This window comes from Halichoerus grypus, chromosome 2, assembly GCF_964656455.1.
Source record: "Halichoerus grypus chromosome 2, mHalGry1.hap1.1, whole genome shotgun sequence".
Taxonomy (NCBI): Eukaryota; Metazoa; Chordata; class Mammalia; order Carnivora; family Phocidae; genus Halichoerus; species Halichoerus grypus.
The window spans coordinates 67,932,619-67,953,439 of record NC_135713.1 but is presented as its reverse complement, the minus strand read 5'-3'; the positions used below and the strand labels follow the sequence as shown (position 1 = coordinate 67,953,439).

The window sequence follows — 20,821 nt, the reverse complement described above, 5'->3', positions numbered from 1 at the left end:
CCTTTACATTTCTGGAATTAACTCAGATTGGTAATTGAGTTTTACCTTCAAAAAATATATACTTAAAAATTCAGATTTCCAATTCTGTTTGGGATTCTGACATGCATTTAATGAAAGACATAGTTCTTTTTTTTTATTTGAAGATTTTATCTATTTGACAGAGAGAGAGCATAAGCAGGGAGAGCGGGAGAGGAAGAAGCAGGCTCCCTGCTGAGCAAGAAGCCCAACCCAGGACCCTGGGATCATGACCTGAGCTGAAGGCAGACGCTTAACCAACTGAGCCACCCAGGTGCCCAATGAAAGACATAGGTTTATATTTTCCTTCACATACTCTTTTGGTATTAGGGTTACACTGGCCTTTTAGAATGATTTGGAGAAACAGCTCTTTTTCTTCTCTTGCAGAGTGGAGTGACATGATCCTTGAAAGTTTAGTTTAAGAGAATTTAGCTCTAAAACCATCTGGATTAGTTGTTTTCTCCACAGTAAGATTTTAAACTACTGATTATGTATCTGTAATATTTATAATATTATTCAGGCTTCCATAGTTTTGGTGAAATTTTTTTTCCTGGGAATTTGTCAATTTCTTCTAAGTTTTCAAATTTACTGGTACAAAATTCACAGTACTCTTCTTACTCTATTCAATCTTTATTGTATTTGTGGCTGTCTACACTTTTGTATTTCAGTATTATTTACTTGTGCCTTGTCTTTATTTTCTTGTTCACTATCCAACTGGATTATCTATTTTTTCTTAATCTTTTCAAAGTATCACCTTCTGATTTCTTTGATCCTTTCTATCATAACTGTTTTCTAACTTACTGAGTTTTGCTCTTATCTTTCCTAATTCTAATTCTTATTTCCTTATTTTCTTTAAGATTCCTTTTCTATTTTAAGTTAAATGTGTAGTCCCCCATGTTCAGGTTTTCTTCTTTTCCAACTTCTTTTCTATCTTAGAAAGATAAATTTCCCTTTACCAATTTCACTGCATCCCTCAAATTTTAATTGTGGTGGTATTCTCATTATCGGTAAGTAGAGAGCATTTTAGACTTCAATTATAATTTCTTTTTTGTCCTACTGGTTTTTTAAAAGGATGAACAATTTAAAATGTATGGATTTTTAAATTTTTCATATTTTTGTTATTTATTTCTAAGTTAACTGCATTGCGGTCAGAGAATATAGTCTTCAGGATACTGATTCTTTGAAATGTGTTAATCTGTGCTTTGTAGCCTATAATGCTCAGTTTTTTGTGTTTGTGTATTCCACAGGGTGGGGTGTTCATTAAACCATGCTTAAATGAGTTATTCAAATCTGTTAAAGATGATGAATTTCTTATATTCATGAATTATAGGTAATTGAGAAAGGTATTTAAAAATCTCCCAATATGACAGTTAATTTGTAAATATTCTCTAGTTTGGTTAAATTTTGATTTACATATTTTGAGTCTATTTTATTAGGTGCATTCAAGCTTAAAACTGCTACATTTTACTGGTAAACTGGACTTTACTACATACTGACCTTCTCATTCTCTCCAATAATGCTTTTTTGTCTTTAAGTCTACTTTGCTAATGTTAATTTAACTGTTCCATTTTTGTTTTATATTTGCCTGAAATATCATTGTCTATCCTTTTACTTTCAATCTGTCTGTACACCTAGGCTTTAAGTGTATCTTTTGTAAAAAGCATTCAACTTTAAAAAGATAAATCCAACTGATCTGAAGCTTTGACTTTTACAAGCAGATTAGGCAATTTATATTTGTTACAGGATTTGTTCCATCTTACTTTTACCCCTTTTTTCCCCCTTTTTAATGATTTTTTCCTTTCTTTACTTTTATTTGGATTGACTTTTAATATTCTTTTTCCATGTCTTAATTCCTTTTTTCCTCGTCTACAGGTTTCCAATACATATAGTCGATATTCTTTTTTTGCTGGTTATTCTTGAAATTTTACTATACAAATTTAACTTATGTCAAAAGTTAATTCGGAACCAAACAATACACTTCAACTTCGATCTTCCCCTTTCAACTAAATACTACTGGTGTCCTGTGTTTTAGTTCTGTCCCCATCACCCCTCACTTTTATTTTTTTTAAATGAATTACTGGGCTTTATTATTGTATGGTATCAATGCAAGTAACTGATGATTTCCACAAATGTTCCTGTTTATACTCATATATTTCTATATCTAACTATAATCTGGGATATTTCCATTAAACTTAAAAGTTAAATATTCAAGCATCTACTTATCATCTACACTGCATGTCTAAATGGCACTTAAAACTTCCAAAAAGAGTTCTTACTTCCCATTCCTCCCCCCAGACATTCCCATCTCAGTCAATGACAGTAACTACCCACTGTTCAAACCAAAAAACCCAGCCATAACTGATTCCTCACTCTCCCTCATCTCACACTCAGTCCCTCCTATTATTTATAACTCAAAAATATTCTCAAACCTGTTTACGTTTTTTAATCCTCACTACCATCCCCTAGTCCAACCGCCTCGCCCAACTTTCTTCTCTTTTGTACTTCAATACCTTTCTAATTCAATCTCCAGAGACAAAGCAACTAGAGTGAATCTTTTAAAAATCTGTGTCAGATCAATTAAGCAATTAACTCTCCACTTAAAATCTCCCTGCTCTATGAATAAATTCCAGATGCTATATATCCTGCATAGTTTGGTACCTGCCCACTTCATCTCCTACCACTCTTCTTTTCACTCATTGACTTCGGCCCCACTACCTCCATACATATCAAACCCTTTCCTTTTTAATACCTCTGCTCTTATCTTTCCTTTTGCCCAGAAAGCTCTTCCTCAACCAAGAATTCTTATCTTTTAGATCCCAGCTCAAAAGTCAGTTCCTGAGAGTACTCCCTGGCCACTCTAATTAATGTAGGTCCCTACCAGTTACTTTCTATCATATGAGGGTTTTCCTTCCTTCACAGTAATCATCACAGTTTATAATTCATCAAGTTTGTATTTTGCTTAATACCTGCCTCTCCCACCACAATGTAAGCTTCAAGCTGGAATCTTAGTTTGTCTTGCTCATTTAATTCCAGGATCCAGCACAATGCTTGGTACTGATTAAATGCTCAATAAATATTTGTTGAATGAATAATTACTATCACAAATTACATATGAAAAATTTAATAATACTTTGTAAACTAAGTAACAGTGATTCAAGAAGCTCAAACATAAAATCAGAAGAGAAAAAGACCACCATTTTCAATCACTGTCAAAACAATTATGTTTGTAAATTTCTTTCTTTACAGATTTTCTAATATATTTTATTCCTTATGGAATTCATCTCAAGTTGGAAATTTATACCTTTTGAGAAGTACAAATGTTAATGTTAGTCCAAGCTGAAAGTTATGAAAATGTATCTACCAAAATAGATTCCATGAAAGGCTAAAAATTAGAACCAGTTATCAGAAAAAACATTTAAATTAACAGGTACTACCTCACAATAAAACACAAACCTAGGTTTCACAAGAAAATACTGACAACCTTTAAAAGAATAAGCTATTTAAGTAAAATATTTAAACAACCTTTAAAGGAATAAATAAGCTAAACATCAAAGGGCTAAAAAAAAGCATACACATTGTTTTAGCAAAGCAAGTATCACACTTATCCAGACCAAAAAAAGAGACAATCGCACTTATGCCTCTCAACATAAAAATCCTATGTCAGTAAAAAAAAATAAAAAAAATAAAATCCTATGTCAAATATTAGCAAACAGAATCCAGCAGCTCACTGAAACAACAAACTATGACTATGTGATAATGTTTGTTTATTTCAAGAAGACAGGGTAACTATTAGAAAATCTAGTAACAAAATAATTCCTCATGATCATTAGGTCAAAGGTGAAAAATCACTACGATCATTTCCATTGATGCTAAAAACACTGTAATAAAATTTGACAAACATTTTTGCTAGAAACCCATAAAATAATAATGGGGATATTTCCTTAGTGTGATTTAGAAAAAAAAAAAATGTGTGTGTGTATGTGTGTAAATCAAACTAAAAGCCAGAATCATTCTTACTTGGGAAATATTAGAACAAGGGTTATAAACCATGCCCATGGGTTATTTCCAGCCTGCCACCTGTTTTTATTAATAAAATTTTGCTGGAAGACAGCCACACCCGTTCATTTACATATTGTCTATGGCTACTTTTACACCACAACATGGGAGTTGAGTAGCTGCAATAGAGACTGGCACACAAAGCTGAAAATATTTACTATCCAGCCCTTCACAGTGTTCAGTCTGACAACCCCTGGAACTAGAGCATTCCCATGAAAGTTAGGAAAAGACAAAGGCATTTACCAGGAATCACTGATTTCAGAGGTCTCACTGGATGCAATTAGACAGAAATACTAAGACTTCCACTTCTGTAACTTTCTCCATTTCTGTGAATAAATCGCTGAGTTCCCTCTTGCGGCTGTCCTTCCCCTGCCATCGCCTCCAATGTAGAGCAAAAGCAGCTCTAATTCACTCACATCTAACTCAACCAAAACAATCTTTTAAATGCCCAAGTTTTCTTTAATGCAAAGTGGAAATACATACTATATCTCAAGAGAAGATAATGAAATTACCAGAATTTTCAATCTAATTGTTCTTTGCAAAATACCAAAAGCATAATGAAAAAAAAAATCAGTAGGATTAATGGTCCTACATAGGGCTTGTACATGTAGTTAACAGCATACCCAACATATGAATGTGATGGATACCATTCTTGGACAATACACATAAAAATAATACATCTCACTGTTAAACATACCCTTCCTGTAGAGACAATTCTTGGTTTTCTTCTTCAGGACCACTGCTATCACTCTGTAGTTCAGGTTCATTCTCATCTTTTCCTGGCAAAGTTTCCCAGCTTTCATCACTTGACGACTGATCTTTTTCTGTACCAGAAAACCGATGAGGCAAAGAGGCAGACCATTCTCCATCACTGCATTCTGAACTGCAAATTCAGAACAGAAATACAGGAACTGTCACTATTTGTGCATTTGTCATTTGGAGGCATCAGAGTATACAGTGGACGACTGATGCCACACATGCTTCATCAGGTGCCAAGTCAATTTAAAAAAAATATTTTAAAAGTATATACATAAATAAATACATTTAGCAGAATGTAACTTTTTCAGATGAATAAAGCATATGGCAAGTTATAGAATATCAATTTATTATTTTCTTCACTAAAGTAAGTAATTCCATGGTGTTTAGATATAGGTTCTTTAGTTTTTTTGGGTTTTTTTTGTTTTTTTAAAGATTTTATTTACTTATTTGACAGAGTGAGAGATAGCGAGAGCAGGAACACAAGCAGGGGGAGTGGGAGAGGGAGAAGCAGGCTTCCTGCCGAGCAGGGAGCCCGATGTGGGACTCGATCCCAAGACCCTGGGATCATGACCTGAGCCGAAGGCAGATGCTTAACGACTGAGCCACCCAGGCGCCCTAGGTTCTTTAGTTTTTAAACCTATTTCTAAATAAAATTTTAAATATAATTTGGTAATCATAAATTAAATGCTTTCTGAAATAAATAATAATAGATTTATTACTCATTCGACCCAACTAAAACAATTTTTTTTTTTTAAGATTTTTATTTATTTATTTGACAGAGAGAGACACTGCAAGAGAGGGAACACAAGCAGGGGGAGTGGGGGAGGGAGAAGCAGGCTTCCCGCGGAGCAGGGAGCCCAATGCAGGACTCCATCCCAGGACCAGGATCATGACCTGAGCCGAAGGCAGATGCTTAACGACTGAGCCACCCCAAAACAACTTTCTAATTACATACTGACAACTGGGGACATATCCTCTATGAATAAATTTCCACTATTAACCATGTTTTAAAAGCTTAACCATTTTTTTCCTTCCGTTTCTTACAAAAGACTTTAAAATGAAAGGAGATTCAAATTCATAAAAAGCTGCACTGACTAATCTTTACTGAAGTCCTTTGGTAGGACTGTGAACACAAAATAAATTTCAATGCAAGAGAATATGTAGATAAGGAACCAAAGGTATGATAAAAGGGTTAATGAAGAACCTCAGAAAATGACTTTTGGTTATATTTAACTTTGGTTAATTTGGTTACATTTAACTACTCTCTAAATTTCAGTTATCTTGTACGTATTAATGGTGAAAATAAATCTTAAATGCCCCTTCCAATGATACCAACCATTCTGGTCAAGAATCCCCTTAAAGATTTCCCTTTGTGCCTTGATTTTTGAAAAACAAAAAAAAATATTAATAAATTTTAGTTTGTTTCTGAAAGAAGTGATAATTAGTAAGAAATAACTTTTCTTTATGATGATATATTACTAATGGTTATATTATTAATGATATATTAACTAAACTAGTTAATGAGTTCCTCCTTCTATAGGCAGATGAACCCAAGAGATCAAGATGCTATTAAGAAAGAGGAGCGCTAATGTAAGCTCTGAGAAGTTAGAGGTAAAAAAATAAAATCAACTTCCAATCTTTAGTAAATGATGGGCAGCAGGGCACAAACATTCTAGAGAAGGAATGCTATATAGGTCTGGTATAGCAAGTAAGAGGTGTTCCTTCAGTTGGATAGACCCTGATTGCTTTTATTTTGTAAAATTTTCTGTAACCCCAAAAATAATCTAAGATCAAGTAAATCATTTCTAGATTTGTGCCAGTGTAAAAATCTAACAGAAAATAGTTTTAAAAGATTTTCTGAACTAAGTTTCCTTGACTAGGAAGCCTCTCAAATTTAAAGCTGTATTACCAGCTCCAATTTTTGTATGTCATTCACAATTAGGCTAAGCTTTCTTTATTAATTTGTGGCAACTTTACTTATTTAAAAGAAAACCTCATATTTTAAACATTCTATGATCCTGTCCAGAAAAACAATACCTAAAAACCTCTGAATTTTTTTTAACTTAGTGAAATAATTGATGGACTATTTCCAAATTTTAATATAAAAAGAATGCCTATGATCAATAGTCAATATAAAGCCTATGTCACAGATTGGTAAATTCAGCCTTTTGGCCAAATTTGGCCCCGTTACCTGTTTTTCTTATGGTCTCTGGATTAAAAATGTGTTTTTTCTTTTCTTTACAAGTTTATTTTTAATTCTCTTAGTCAGCAAAATCTAAAATATATACTATCTGGCCCTTTAGGAAAAAAATCTGCAGATCCCCGCCACCCTGTATCATTATTACTCATTATATATAATCCTCACCCCTAAGTAGGTAACTTTTAAATATATATCACTAGCCCTGACCACCTAGCCCTCCAGACAGTTTTAGATTTTCACCCTCCTTTTTATAAAACAAAACTTATCTGACAGATAAGTCTCTTCTTGATTTTCTATCTGCTAACAGTATTTCCCTGCTCGCAAGCCGAAAATCACATATATTTGACCCCTCACAAACTCCTATGTTTAAGTCCTTTTTACTTTCCATTCTTTCTGTAAAATGTCTTTTTTTCCATTTCTCCTAAAAACCCTGGCTCCAGTATTTTTCTCCAAACCTAGACCTAGACAGTCAATTATTAGTTGGTGTCCCTAAATTTAACCTCATTCCATCCCCTCACTTAAAAGATGCATTTTAAATATCACTATTGCTTCAATTTATATCAAATAGTCCATACATAATATTACTCCAAATCCTTCACTTTTTTACTAAAGCAGTATTTCACAAAATTAAGCCATTTGCCTACTGCCCTCACAATTTTTGCTGCAGTCATACATTAATGCTGTGTCTTAAGGTACAGTAGTTGAGAACACAGGTTCTGGAGTCCGTCTGCTTGGATTTGAACCCACCACTTATTAGTTGTGAAAAAGTTAGTTAAGCTTTCTGTGCCTTTATCACCTCACACATCAGGTGAATTTAGTAACAGTACCTAATAACTCACTGAGTTCATATAAGTAAATGAATTAATACCTACAAAACATTGTAACAGTGCCTGGTAAATAATAAGGCATCAGTAACTGTTAGCAAATCTTTTTTTTTAACAACTTTCTTTTTTTTTTTTTTTTACTCAAATACTGTATTTCCTTTTCAGGTTTATGAAGATGTTTAAGTGAATACTGTAGATAAAATGTTTAGAACAATTTTTGGAAGATGCTAAACATTTAGTAAAGGGGGATAGTTACTTTATTATATAAGCTGTCTGCTTAGATATTTCAACTGGATTTCCAACCAGCACAACACCATTTTCCTCTTTTCTCTACTGAAGAAAATCTACTCTGAACTCTTGGTTTGTCTTACTGAATGTCAAGATCAGCCTCCTGGTCACCCAATCTGCTTTAGTCTTAGTCTCTCTTTATACCAGGGGTCAGCAAACTATGCCCTGACCCATTAGCCACATCTGGCCACCTGTCTGTTTTTTAATGGCCTGGAAGCTAAGAATGTCTTTTGCTTTTTGTTTGTTTTTGGTTTTTTGTTTGTTTGTTTGGGGTTTTTTTGCATTTTTAAATGGTTATATAAGTACCTATATAATATCCTTGATTTTGCCTTTTGGTCCACAAAGCCTAAAATATTTACTATCTGGTCACCCTTTGAAAAAAGTTTGCAGACCCCTGAGGTTCAGAGAAGACATAGCAAAGAAAAACCAAACATAGGTCAATGGAAGAGAAATCACAGAACAGGAAAGGGTGAACAAACTGCTCAACAGAAGCACTAAAGTAAAAAAAAAAAAAAAAAAAAAAGGTACCAAGAAAAGTCAACTGGATGTGAGAAAGAAGAGGTCACTGTTCACATCAGAGAATATAGAAATAATACTGGGAGTTAGATTTCAAGGCATTTAAAAGTGCAGAGTGGCGGTATAGAAACAGTGGGTATGGAATATTTATTCTGAAAATTCAGGTGGAAGAGAAAACAAACAGGCAAGTGGTTAAAGGAAAAGCAAGATCAAGTGAAGGTTTCCCCTCAGGATTTAGAAAAATTACAGAATGAGGTGGAGGGAAGCAACTTTGGTCTAAGAATAATAAAGTCAGGTGTCAGATATGACTATAGACACAGAATGAGACTACTCACCTCTCTTTATTGAAGAAAAAATTCAAAATAGGAAAGGATACTAACATGTTGCAATATGGAGAAAGGAAAACAAGAAAGTTCAGATTTAATTATTTTACTATCTCCAGGAAAGCAAGAAACAAAGTTATTTACTAAGAGTGACAGGAGTGTATGGAACTAAAAGCAGAGAGAGAAAAGATTTAAAAATAACTTTTCAAGTAGAATAAGCAACAGAACAAATAGGACACAAAACAATTGTGGAATAGTGAGGACCCATTTGTACTTGAATATAAAAGCAAATATTTGAGTTAAACATTTTAAATTCTCAAAATGAAACCTAAGTACCACTTTGATTTTCATATGGTCTTTCATTAGTATTGTCTCCCGTTAGCATTTAGAGCTATATTCAAAAGCAGACAACTGTTAACTTGAATGTTACATTTTACACATTCAATTGTGAACCAAAAACACTTTTTTCACATATAGAATTAAATTACATGTGATTTCTAGACAAATAAGATAATTTGTGTAGTACGAATCTTAGATAGAAATAAGATACAGAAGTATAAGCATCCATAAGCAATCTTACTCCTTAAATTCCCCAAAGAACTGGTTTGTTAGTCTTCCCTGGCATTTATCACATCCATAAAAACTGAACTATAGAGGAGCCTCAAGAAAAGTGAAATTTTGGATAATTTTGTCATCTGACTAGCTGAGGATCAAAAACACTTTCCGAATTTTATTGAAAATACTCTGGATGGAAACTATGTTAAGACGTATCATCTTCAGACAGTACACTGAACATAATCTAAGCAGTCTGGGGCATTTTACCGGTAACAATGAACTATGTTGTAATACACTGATACAAATGGTAGTTGTCCAAATCTGTAAGGCTGCTTAATTTAGTAAATAAGGCCCAGATGGTTCTGAATTGTGCCTGCCTTTTACAACTTTCCAGTCTTTTCCCTAATTATCAGAATATTGTCATCTGTAACTCCCTAACGTGCCTGAGGAACAAAGCTCTTTATCCCTAATTTATTCCTTCTAAACTTTTACGAACTTGGAAATAAGATTAAAAGGTTTGCTAAAATGTTACAGCATATGCTTTAGGATCTTTGCTGGCTGCTCATAGATGCTTTATTTGTTGGGACACAGGGATATCAGAGGAGCTCCTTCTGCAAGGAGCTTGATTTAGTCTCATGATAATTACCTTTGTTTTATCTTCCTCATAAGGCTGCTGAACACCAAGGGAACAGGGATCATTATTCGCATTTACAGTGTACCTGGCATAAAATCTGACACTTAAGAAGATTTCAATAAATCCTTTTTGAATATAACAAACTGAAATCAACTAAATAGCTGATATTCCTTTTATTTTCCCAACATCATCATCAACAAAAACGCTGTCCCGACATTTTTATCTTAGGTAAGGTGTTTTTGTTTTTGTTTTAACTTTTTAAGCAATGTCAAGGCTTAGGGACAGAAAAACTCTTGAAACCTCAAGTGCTCTAAGAAATGGTCAGTGGGTGGCATGCCTCTTCCTTCACTTAGACCCAAGGTGAAAATGTGCTGGCATGGTTAAAAGGTTCTTTTAAACTCAAGATCTTGTCATGAAACAGTTATTAAAATTCTCAGGGTATATTTCAAAAGAGCAGGATGTTAACCTTAGCTCTTTGGTCTAATTCCAAGTCTGGTAATTACACACTGCCTATTAAAATTCCCCTCGCAACTCTAATTTAGGTGGTGTTCGGTTCCTGTCAAACAGCTCAGAGCAATTCTACCAGCTGTGATGCTTATTCCATAGAGTGTAATGTTTCAGATATGATTAAGTGATCACTTAAAAGTTTTCAGGGAGGAAATAGATCATGCATTCATTCAAATACTTTTCACTTTTAAAGAATATATGAACTATGTATTTTTTTTGAACTATGTTTTTAAAAAGTGGCCAAAATTCCTATAACTAAAAATGATTTTAGTTAAGTTCTGGATAAGAGGGTTCTATTTGTAGCTATTATAATATAAACATGACAAGAAAAATTTTCAAGTACAGCATCTTTAGGTTTTATAAAGCAAACTCAAAAAGAATCTCAAAGATTCAAAGCAAAGGGTATTTATACTTTCTTTCTCAAGATACTTACTGTACAGTCACTGTGTTTCCCCATTTCTCCAGTATGCTATTATCAGAACTCAACAGGACTATAGCAAAACATCAAGTAGATGAACAAGTGGCAAAATGAAACTAAGTAGGAATGTATGGTTATTAAATTTCAACCTTTATCTGACAGCATATCAAAAGACATTCTGGCAACTGTGATCCTTTGCAGGGAGTTGAGGGCAGAGGAACTGGAAACAGCATAGAAATAGAAATACTCCACAATCTGTCCAGACTATTGCAATCTGGTCCTAAACCTATCTCAAGGCTTACAGATGGCAAAAATGAGTGGAATCCTAGGTAAAACCATTATCCTTGAGAACTTATTCTGTGATGGTAGTCTTAAACAAACAAAAAAAAACAACCCCAAGTGTTTCTGGCATTTCAATGCGTCTTAAAGACTGCTCCAAAATTAGTTCCATCTTTTAAGCACAACCCAAGTTCAGGTTCTATAAATCAATATATTATTAAAAAGTGAAAGAAAAAGAAGTTTCTATTAACTGTGTTTTCTTTCTCTGTATATTCTATTTGTAAAAAATCTATCATTATTTAGAATACTGACACATCACTTAAGGAAACAAATTATAAAACATACTAAGACAACACCCTATAACCATTCAAAGTCCATAGTCATTCTAGGCAAATAAAACACTAACACTAATGACACACACACAAAAATCAATTTAAACCAAGAAAACTACTTTTGAGGTTGATAAACAATGCAAAAGTTTCATCAATTTTATTAGATGACATTAGGCCTGACTATAAAAAGCAGGGAGAATTAAAAAAAAAAGAGGTTTTTATTTTTGATTAGTGTGTCTCCAAAGATGAAGGCATGGCCAACTTAAATTATTTTCTTCAAGAAAGCAAAAATGTAACTGGGGTAAAAACACAACCCTCATACTTTCAAAAAGACAAATTATCTAAGAAGGTAAGTTGATGTTATTATTATTATTTTTTAATAGTAACCTAGAGGTATAGTAAAGTTTCACAATCCAATCCAAAAATCTTAGGGCTGAGTATGTTTTGAAATTCAGATTTTTTCCCCTGAGATTTAGAAATACTACTTAATTCCCAGTGGGGTCCAACCCAACCCAAAAACTCAATAATCAAACACTTTCATATTTCTACAGCAAAATGTTAGGAATGCTTCAGAAAAAGGCCTCATGTTAGTTCAGATCCAGATCTGCATCAAGTAAGTTAACACCAATTCAGGTTTTCCTGTCAATTTCCATTTTAAGAATTCTGTGGATTTTGCATAAAAGATTGTGAAACTAAACTGAAAAAACAGAAATAAGTTAGGCAAAGGTTAACTAATTCTACCCTTAAGCTTAAAAAACAGAAGGTCATATAAATATTGTCTGCTAACCCTTGAAGTTTACAAACTTCAAGATAGTAGTAGAAATTATATTTCAACTATTTCTACAAATCACTTACATTGTATTATAGAAGCTTTATCCGTATGTCCAAAAAAAACCCAATATATTTTATTAATTTTATGACATGAAATAAAATATATAAAATGTATTCATATTTAAAAGGAAAAATTTCTTCCTTTGTAGTACTTTCTAGTTAAAAAAAAAGTAACCGTTATTTCTACAAGTTAATAAGATCTTGAAACTGTACTGTAACTGAGCAAGGTTGGCTTCAACTAGCTCAAAAGGACATGTGAAAGCCTGGGCTCTGGGGTAATGAAAAGTCAGAAGCTGGACAAAAGAAATTTTCCATTTCTCTCTTCTTTCTATGGTCTTACAGTTTGGGGGTGGGGGGGAATTCTATATACAGGAACCAGAACCAGAATGCCTATTCTAAGAAAAGCTGTGAGGCACCTGGGTGGCTCAGTCGGTTGAACATCTGACTTTTGAATTTGGTTCAGGTCATGATCTCAGGGTTGTTAAGTTTAAGCCCCAAGTCTGGCTCTGCGCTGGGCATGAAGCCTGCTTAAGATTCTTTCCTCCTGTCCTTCTGCCCTTCCCCACCCCCACCCCCCTCACCCCACTCATGCTCTGTGTCTCTCTCTCTCCCTCTTTAAAAAAAAAAAAAGAAAGAAAGAAAGAAAGAAAAGAAAGAAAGAAAGAAAAGTTGTATGTTTTTTTGAGAATATCCATTTGGATTGGGCAATAAGTAGAAATGCATATTCCAGCTCCAAAATTTACTAGCTTTGTTACTCTGGGAAGTTAACTCACCTGTACTTTAGTTTCTAGGTCTATAAGTGGGGGAAATAATAATATATACCACATTGAGCTGTGACCAAAAATCAAATGCTACATAAAAATAGGTAAAAAATAAACCTAAGGATAAAAAGAGCAAAAAGAAGAACAGAGAAACAGGTGACATTAATAAATATTGGCAAAGTTAATAAAACATTATCAAAATTTTCTGTAATCTGAGTCACTTTTTAAGCCCCAGATGGATTAACATAGAATTTTTTAAAAAATATGATAAATGCTTACCTTGCATTTTGTTAAATGAAATACTATGAACTGAAATAATTAGTATCTCTATCCTTCTGTAATAACTAATAACCATTATCTGAACTTACAGTTTCTATAAACTCCTGAAATGCCCCAAAGAAAGTTTCTGTAAATAACTAAGCAGTAGTTTGCAAGTGTGGTTAGCACTCAGAAAATAAGAATATTTGGCCAGTCAAAATACCTAATTCCCTGACCACGTCATAGAGCCCAACCATCAAACATCATGGTTACTCAAAATAAACCACTTTGCTTGTTACACAATCTGACAAAGCACGAAATCTTACCTATCTTCATCCTTGTCATACAGTTGGTAATAATCTCCACAGCCATTCCAAAAGGTGTTATCCACCACTTCTTGCCTTCCTGCTGTGGCTCCACTTTCCGCTGTTATTTGGTTATGTTCTGTTTCCCTGTGCGTAACTCTTGAGTAAGGTGGATCCAAGAACATGCAGTCATGTTCTCCATCGTAGTCATCACATTTTATTAAGAGGTCATCTGAGCCATTTTCCTCAACTTCCAAAGCCTCCCTCCATCTCTGAACACTTCTTTGTTTAGCCTCATGCCTATTAAAACCTGTTTCTTGGTCCACCTGGCTTGAACTTATCAGTTTTCTAACTTTGGGCCTCACTACCTGTTCAGGAAAATTTCCCTGGTTCTTGGCCTTATCACTAGTATTTTGTTCACTGCAGATATGCCCGGGAGCACACACTGCATCTTCAGCTGCATTTTCTCCCTGACTCTCCTGGCTAGTATCATTTTGTTGTTCCTTTCTAACAACTTCATCTTCAGAAGAGGACCTCTGAAATTCCTGATTGTTCTGACTGACAAACTCAGTATCACCAGTAGAACTTCTGACTAAAGGTGCTGAATCTAACTCTTCAAATTCATCCCTTATTTCACAGTTGAAAGAGGGAACTGGTGGTGAAAGACCAGTGTATGCCTCTACCTCTCCATTTGCCAATTCAAATATTGTATTGCCCAATGCTTCCTGATATCCACCACCTTCCATAACTTCTGCAGAAAGCTGAAGACGGTCACTGGCCTCTCCATGTGTGCCATCTGGATCGTAAGAGTCAGTCTGAACCAATGAAATTCCATTTTGTACACTTGAAGCATTGCAAGCTTCTGTAGTATATTCTCCCTCAGAGTGATTATGAAGATCTGTACTGCTTCCTAAAGTCTCCCTGCCCTCCTCACTATGATGTACTGCAGCAAAGGATGGACTGCTCTCAATGGTTTGATTCAATGTTGTATCACAAATGGGAATTTCTGTTTCACTTTTTTCAAATAAAGTGTCGTTGGGTAAAGAAGAATGAATTTGATCCGATGGACTGGAATCTTCATAGAGAACAAAGAAAACACATTTGGAGACATTAGATATAATTTTATTTAATAATGACTACTTAAGTAGAAATTATGCCAATTATTATGCACTTGAATACGAGTGAATTCCTCTGGCAGGTACCTCTATGCTCCCTCCCTTAACCGAGAGGGCACACTGGTAACCCTATGAGTTCATTTAAGCCATTGTATAGCCCCTCAATATCCTCTCCCTCAGATGTCTCTTGGAGGTTTTTCACCTAAATCCTGATACCTAAAACATTCCGTAAAAGACATTTAACAGGAGAGGCATAAGTCAAGTCATAGGGTAACCAATCTGCCCTCCCAGTTGTTAGGGTGCACAATTCAAACTTAACTTCTTTTATTATGGGCAGGTAAAAAAACTTCAATAGTACTTTTGATAGATAAAAGAACAGGTTATAGATCTAACAGAAATGAAACTTTATTGTGTTTGATGTCAATTCAGAAGATTATATCTCAGTCTCCAGATATAAAATATTAGATTTCTATCCCCAAAACAGATTTTTTATAATAGATCTGTAATAATAAGTTAACTTTAGATATGCTACAGCTATGACTACAAAACAACAAAAAAAGTCAACAAGTTTAATCTCTTTGCCATAGTTTGTCATAATCTTGAGACAAGAATAAAATCATATCTATTCTATAAATCACTTTAAGCTTGACTACCTTTTATTACCACAAATGTAATAACAAAAAAATGAAGATATTTGAGTTCTGTTTGAAAATATCTTGTTTTGTTGGGACAAAAATTTATAAATTATAAATAACTAAAGAGCAGTCTCGTCATATCACAGAAAGGCTTCTTTAACAGAATGAACTTATTAGCTAATAATTTAGACTCTTGTTTATAAATTGACAGTAAAAATAATCTAGAATTATCAAATTTGCTCAGGATAAGAAGACGACCACACTCTAGTCCAAAGATGTGTAATTACAGTACAGGGATACCTGCAAAATATTTTCCCAAACCACTGAATAATTAAGAAATTTTACTTAAATAACTATTACTTGACGTATGTATTTCATAAAATCATTTTAAAAAATCAAATTAGCCAAGCTAAATTATTTGGAGATACAATTAAAACAAAAAAGCTATTAAACATAATATGCAAGAAAAATATATTCAGTTCACATTAAAAAGTTTTTTGACTGAAAGATGAAGATCTCCACTGGCTGAAAGATGTGATAAGGTAATCACTGCCATGGCAATGTAGTTATATTTTAACAACTGGCTGTGTTCTATTTTCTTCTATGTTTAAAGGTATATAGTATGCATATTAAATTCAATTAGAATATCAAAATAGAATTTCTTGATAGGAAATGTACATTTGTATTCATAGATACATAAAACCCACACATAATTTCAAATATTACAAGATCAATTCCTACATGCTTATTAATAGCTCTTATATAATCCCATGTTGCACACCTGAGGAATTTTCCTTTGGAACATCATCTAGTTCCAACACTTCATAGTCATCACCAGCCCGACCTAAACTTCTTTCATGCCTGGTCATACATGGTTTAAAACTGACATATGCATGTCTTCTTCCGTATCTCCTGCCTGTGATTGTCTGATATCCTCCTGCTGGTTTGGGCCAGGCAGCCTTGCTGGATTCTTGATCCATTGCTGAAGAACACAGTTAAAAATAAGAGAGGCATACAATGACTTTTATTCTGGTGACCAGTAGGGTAGTATTTCAACATATATGCTATTACTTGCCAGATCATATGCTACTGAATATCCAGTACACCTTACAAATACTGTAAAACATACTTGAAAAGTAAACATGAAATACTATGAGAGTTATGTGCCTCTTTACCCCAAAAAATAGCTTTTAAAGTTTGATACCTTTAAGGTATTTTAGATTTTTATGATGTAACCTACTAAAAACAATTTTTCATATGCCAAATTCATACGCCATATTGCAAAAGCTCATTAAGGACTGGACAATGATCCTCCAAATGATCTAAGTAAAGTACCTTATGTATAACTGCTAATACTTATTTGTTGAATTACTAGCACATGAAATGATGGTTTCAATTACATTAAAAGTGAATGCATTCCTATCCAAAGTAATAGCTAACTTCTTTAACTGGCATCTGTACTATCATAAAGAACCAACTGAACCATAATAAAACATATCCCAAATAATAGGGTCAGATAAAATTCTCCAAAAGAAAACAGCAATGAGCCAAGTCAAAGACATGCTACCTCACCTTCCAAAACTACCAATGGCATACACTGTGGTAGCAAAAGCCATCAACATTTGAACAACTTTAATACTAAGTTCTGATGGCTAAAGGATATATAGTAGTAAACAGTAGCACCTTTAACTAAGAACATTACCACGCCATATATAAAAAGTTTAAATTTCTTTAGTCAATTAGATTTTACATATATTATACAAGAACTAAATAGAATATTTTCTCACAGTATATGAAACAATCAATGGAACAATTACATATTTTTGTTTTATTGCATTAAAATAAGAAATAAAATTGCTTCCAAGCACAAATGAAAAACATATATGTATTTCTAACATGCAGTTATCAAGTTTTACATTATGTTTTTTAATCCCCTCAACAAACTTATGAGGTAGATACTGTACTTCATTTTAAAGGTCAAAAAAATTAAAGTTAAAATTCAGTATTTAGTAACTGTCCAGTAACTGAATAGTATGACTCCAGAACCAGTACCCTTAACAACTCCTCCAAAGGAAAAGTCTCCAAAATGGAAAGCACAGTAGCAGCCAAGGGGGTACAGAAGGAAAATAAGAATTTTTATTTATACTTATTTTCATATCAAAAATTAGAAATTAAGCTTTACAAATATTCAGTATATTGATCAAAAATGGCCTTAAATAAGACCATGATCCCAAGTCATGTACAGTATTCAAGGTATCTAGAGAGAAAAATACAAAGTCCTCAATGTAGAGGAACTGACAAAGACACTTTGCTTACCTGCTGGCTCTTTTTCAGTATACTGTGACATATATGGCAGTTTTCGTGTGCCCAGTTCAGTGCAATTATGGATGTGATTTAGTTTTTACTCACACAATGAATAAGCTGCAGAAGATTCCTACAAAGAAACCATGGATTAAACAAAATAATAATGCAAAACACAAAACAAAAATGGCAAAACTAATACTCCTCCTACTGAAGCTCTTCATTAGCCCTGTAATATCAGAAAAATACAATCTGATCTGACAAGTCCATCAAAAAACCTTACAACTATCAAGATGGCTATTTGAAAATTTACATCTCCTCTTGAAAAACCTTGTTGTAAGTATTTATCATCCTTAAGACTGACAATGATAACAACACATATATAATTTAAAAGTAAATAAGCAAGTGTATTGGAAGAAGTGTTTACTGAGGTATATAACCAAAATATCTGGGAGTCTACTACACTATGCTCTCTTTGCTTCTCCACAAAGCGGTAGAGTTCCTTTAGCCCTGGCACTGTTAAAAGAAATTAACTCTAAGAGTACAGATTTTATTTTTAAAATGTATAATAGTTTATAACAATTAAAAATTAATGGGTGTAAATAATGATATTTTTTACAGTCAATTTATCATTCAGGTATTTTAATCCCAAATAAGAACCTATTTTAAATTAGAAAAACTAAATATTTTATTATCATGTAACAAATATAAAAAGACCTTCTTTTGTTTTGAAATTAAGACATATACTATTTCAAAAGTTGCAACCTGTGCTTTTTTTAAAAGTGTGGTAAGGGCTTACATTTCTATTTAAACATCTTATTTACTTAAACAATGGAGCTACTGCTAATTGCCTAACACTTATTAGAAGATGATAGTTCTGCAAATGAGCTTAACCGCGTATGTTCTCTCTCTAGCCATAGATAACTATATATTAACATACATAAGAGTACACACAAACATTCTCCAACATAAATTATAAATTCAGCAACAGATTGTGATCCTCTAATATATCTGAACCAAGTCAGACTGTTAGCAACAACTAAAGGGTAAATAATAGCAAAAAAAAAAAAAAATCTTCCCACACTGGCAAAAACATAAGCTCTAATTAATACTGTTTTAATACTAAGAAAAATGATCTGAAATAACTTGAATCTTCACATATTCACAGTACAGTACACGGCAACTGTAAAGCATGACCACGGATTTAAGTTCACGAGTATTTTACCCCAAGTCTTTTCTTTAGACTAAAGCTTTTTTCACTATGTTCCAGGCATTATTTCCAGAGCTGAGGATATGATAACGAACAAAGTGGACAAATATTCCTGCCCTCCTAAAACTACAGTATGTGGTACAGACACTAAACAAAACAAGAAGTAAATAAATGTATGTTAGACAAAACATACTGTGGAGCAAAATAAAACAGAGACTGAAGAGTTGCTGAGGGTGTACAATGAGAAACAGGGTGTTAGGGGAAACCTCACTGAGAAGGGATCATCTGAGCAAACACCTTGTGAGGGAGAGAGCCATGTGTAAATCTACAGAAAGAACATCTCAGGCAGAAGAAAATGAAGTTCCTGAGGTGAGAACTTCCAGAAGCGATCACAGCACGAAGTCTGGGATGGAATGAACATGAGAGAAAAAAAACAGATGAGGTGAGAAAATTAATTAGGGTGGGTGGGTGGAGGGTGAGGTGGAAGAGATCACATAGGCCCTTATAGGATAATGCAAGAAATGTAGGTTTTATTCTGAGTGAGCTGGAAAACCACTGAAGAGTTCTGAACGCAAAATAGATACTACCTAACTTCTGTTTTAAGAGGAAGGAACACTCTGGCTACTGTTTTCAATAGACTGAAGGGGAACAAGGCCAAAGGCAAGGAGCCTCATCGCAGAGCTATCGAAATCATACTGCCAAGAGATGACAGTAGTTTAAACCAGGGTAAAAATAGAGGTGGTGAGAAATGGCCAGATTCTGAATAAATTGTGAAAGTAGTGTCAACAAAATTTTCTGATACAGGTTATAAAATAAGATAAGGAGTCAAGGTTGATTCTAAGTTTTATAGCCTGAGCAACTAGAAATGTAAGAGTTACCATTAACTGAAGTAGGAAAATTTGTGGAAGAAGTGGGTTTGGAGAAAATATCTTCAGTTTAGTTTTAGATGTGTTAAATTTGAGGCATCTATCAGACATTCAAGTAGAAATGTTAAATAGGAGCCTGGAGTTGACTAAAGAATGTTGAGTTGCCAGTATAATTTGGGAGTTACCAGTATATAAACAATATTCAAAAAGGCGTGAACTTGGACAGGACATCTAAGTGTACTTGGAGAAGGAAAAAAAGAGTCCTGAGATGATCCAACATGAAGAGGCCTTTAGGAAAAAAGAAATAACAGAAAAATTGACAGAGGCCAATGAGAGAAAAGGAAAATCCAGGGGTGTGGATGCCAAATGAAGAAAGTACCTCAGACAGAAGAACTGATCCACTGTGCCAAATGCTGCTAAGAGATAAAGTATGAGGAGGATCTATAACTGGCCGCTGAACTTAGTAACATGGAGGATACTGAAGATCCTGACAAGGGCACCGCTGGTAGAATGGTGGATATAAAGCCTGATCAGAATGTTGTAAAGAGATAGTGAGAGAAAAGGAACTGGAACTGGAAAGCGTACAAAACACTGAAAATCACTGTTTCTGAATAATAGGCTGGTTTTGTTTTTGTTTTTTGTTTTTTAAGATTTCTTTTTTTTAAGATTTTATTTATTTGACAGAGACAGACACAGGGAGAGAGGGAACACAAGCAGGGGGAGTGGGAGAGGGAGAAGCAGGCTTTCCGTGGAGCAGAGAGCCTGATGCGGGGCTCGATCCAAGGACCCTGAGATCATGACCTGAGCCGAAGGCAGATGCTTAACGACTGAGC

General features: G+C 34.0%; 1 protein-coding gene across 1 annotated transcript in view; it reads right to left on the bottom strand.

Moving 5' to 3' along the window:
- PJA2 (praja ring finger ubiquitin ligase 2) overlaps nt 1-20,821 on the bottom strand; it is a 71,035-nt gene that overhangs the window by 30,439 nt on the left and 19,775 nt on the right. Inside the window, exons 2-5 of the mRNA XM_036123024.2 lie at nt 17,928-18,045; nt 16,393-16,593; nt 13,883-14,936; nt 4,769-4,954 (exon numbers count right to left, since the gene is read on the bottom strand). Of these exons, the coding sequence (XP_035978917.2) occupies nt 4,769-4,954; nt 13,883-14,936; nt 16,393-16,593; nt 17,928-17,958 (1,472 nt within the window). The 5' untranslated portion in view covers nt 17,959-18,045. The remainder of the gene's footprint in view (nt 1-4,768; nt 4,955-13,882; nt 14,937-16,392; nt 16,594-17,927; nt 18,046-20,821) is intronic.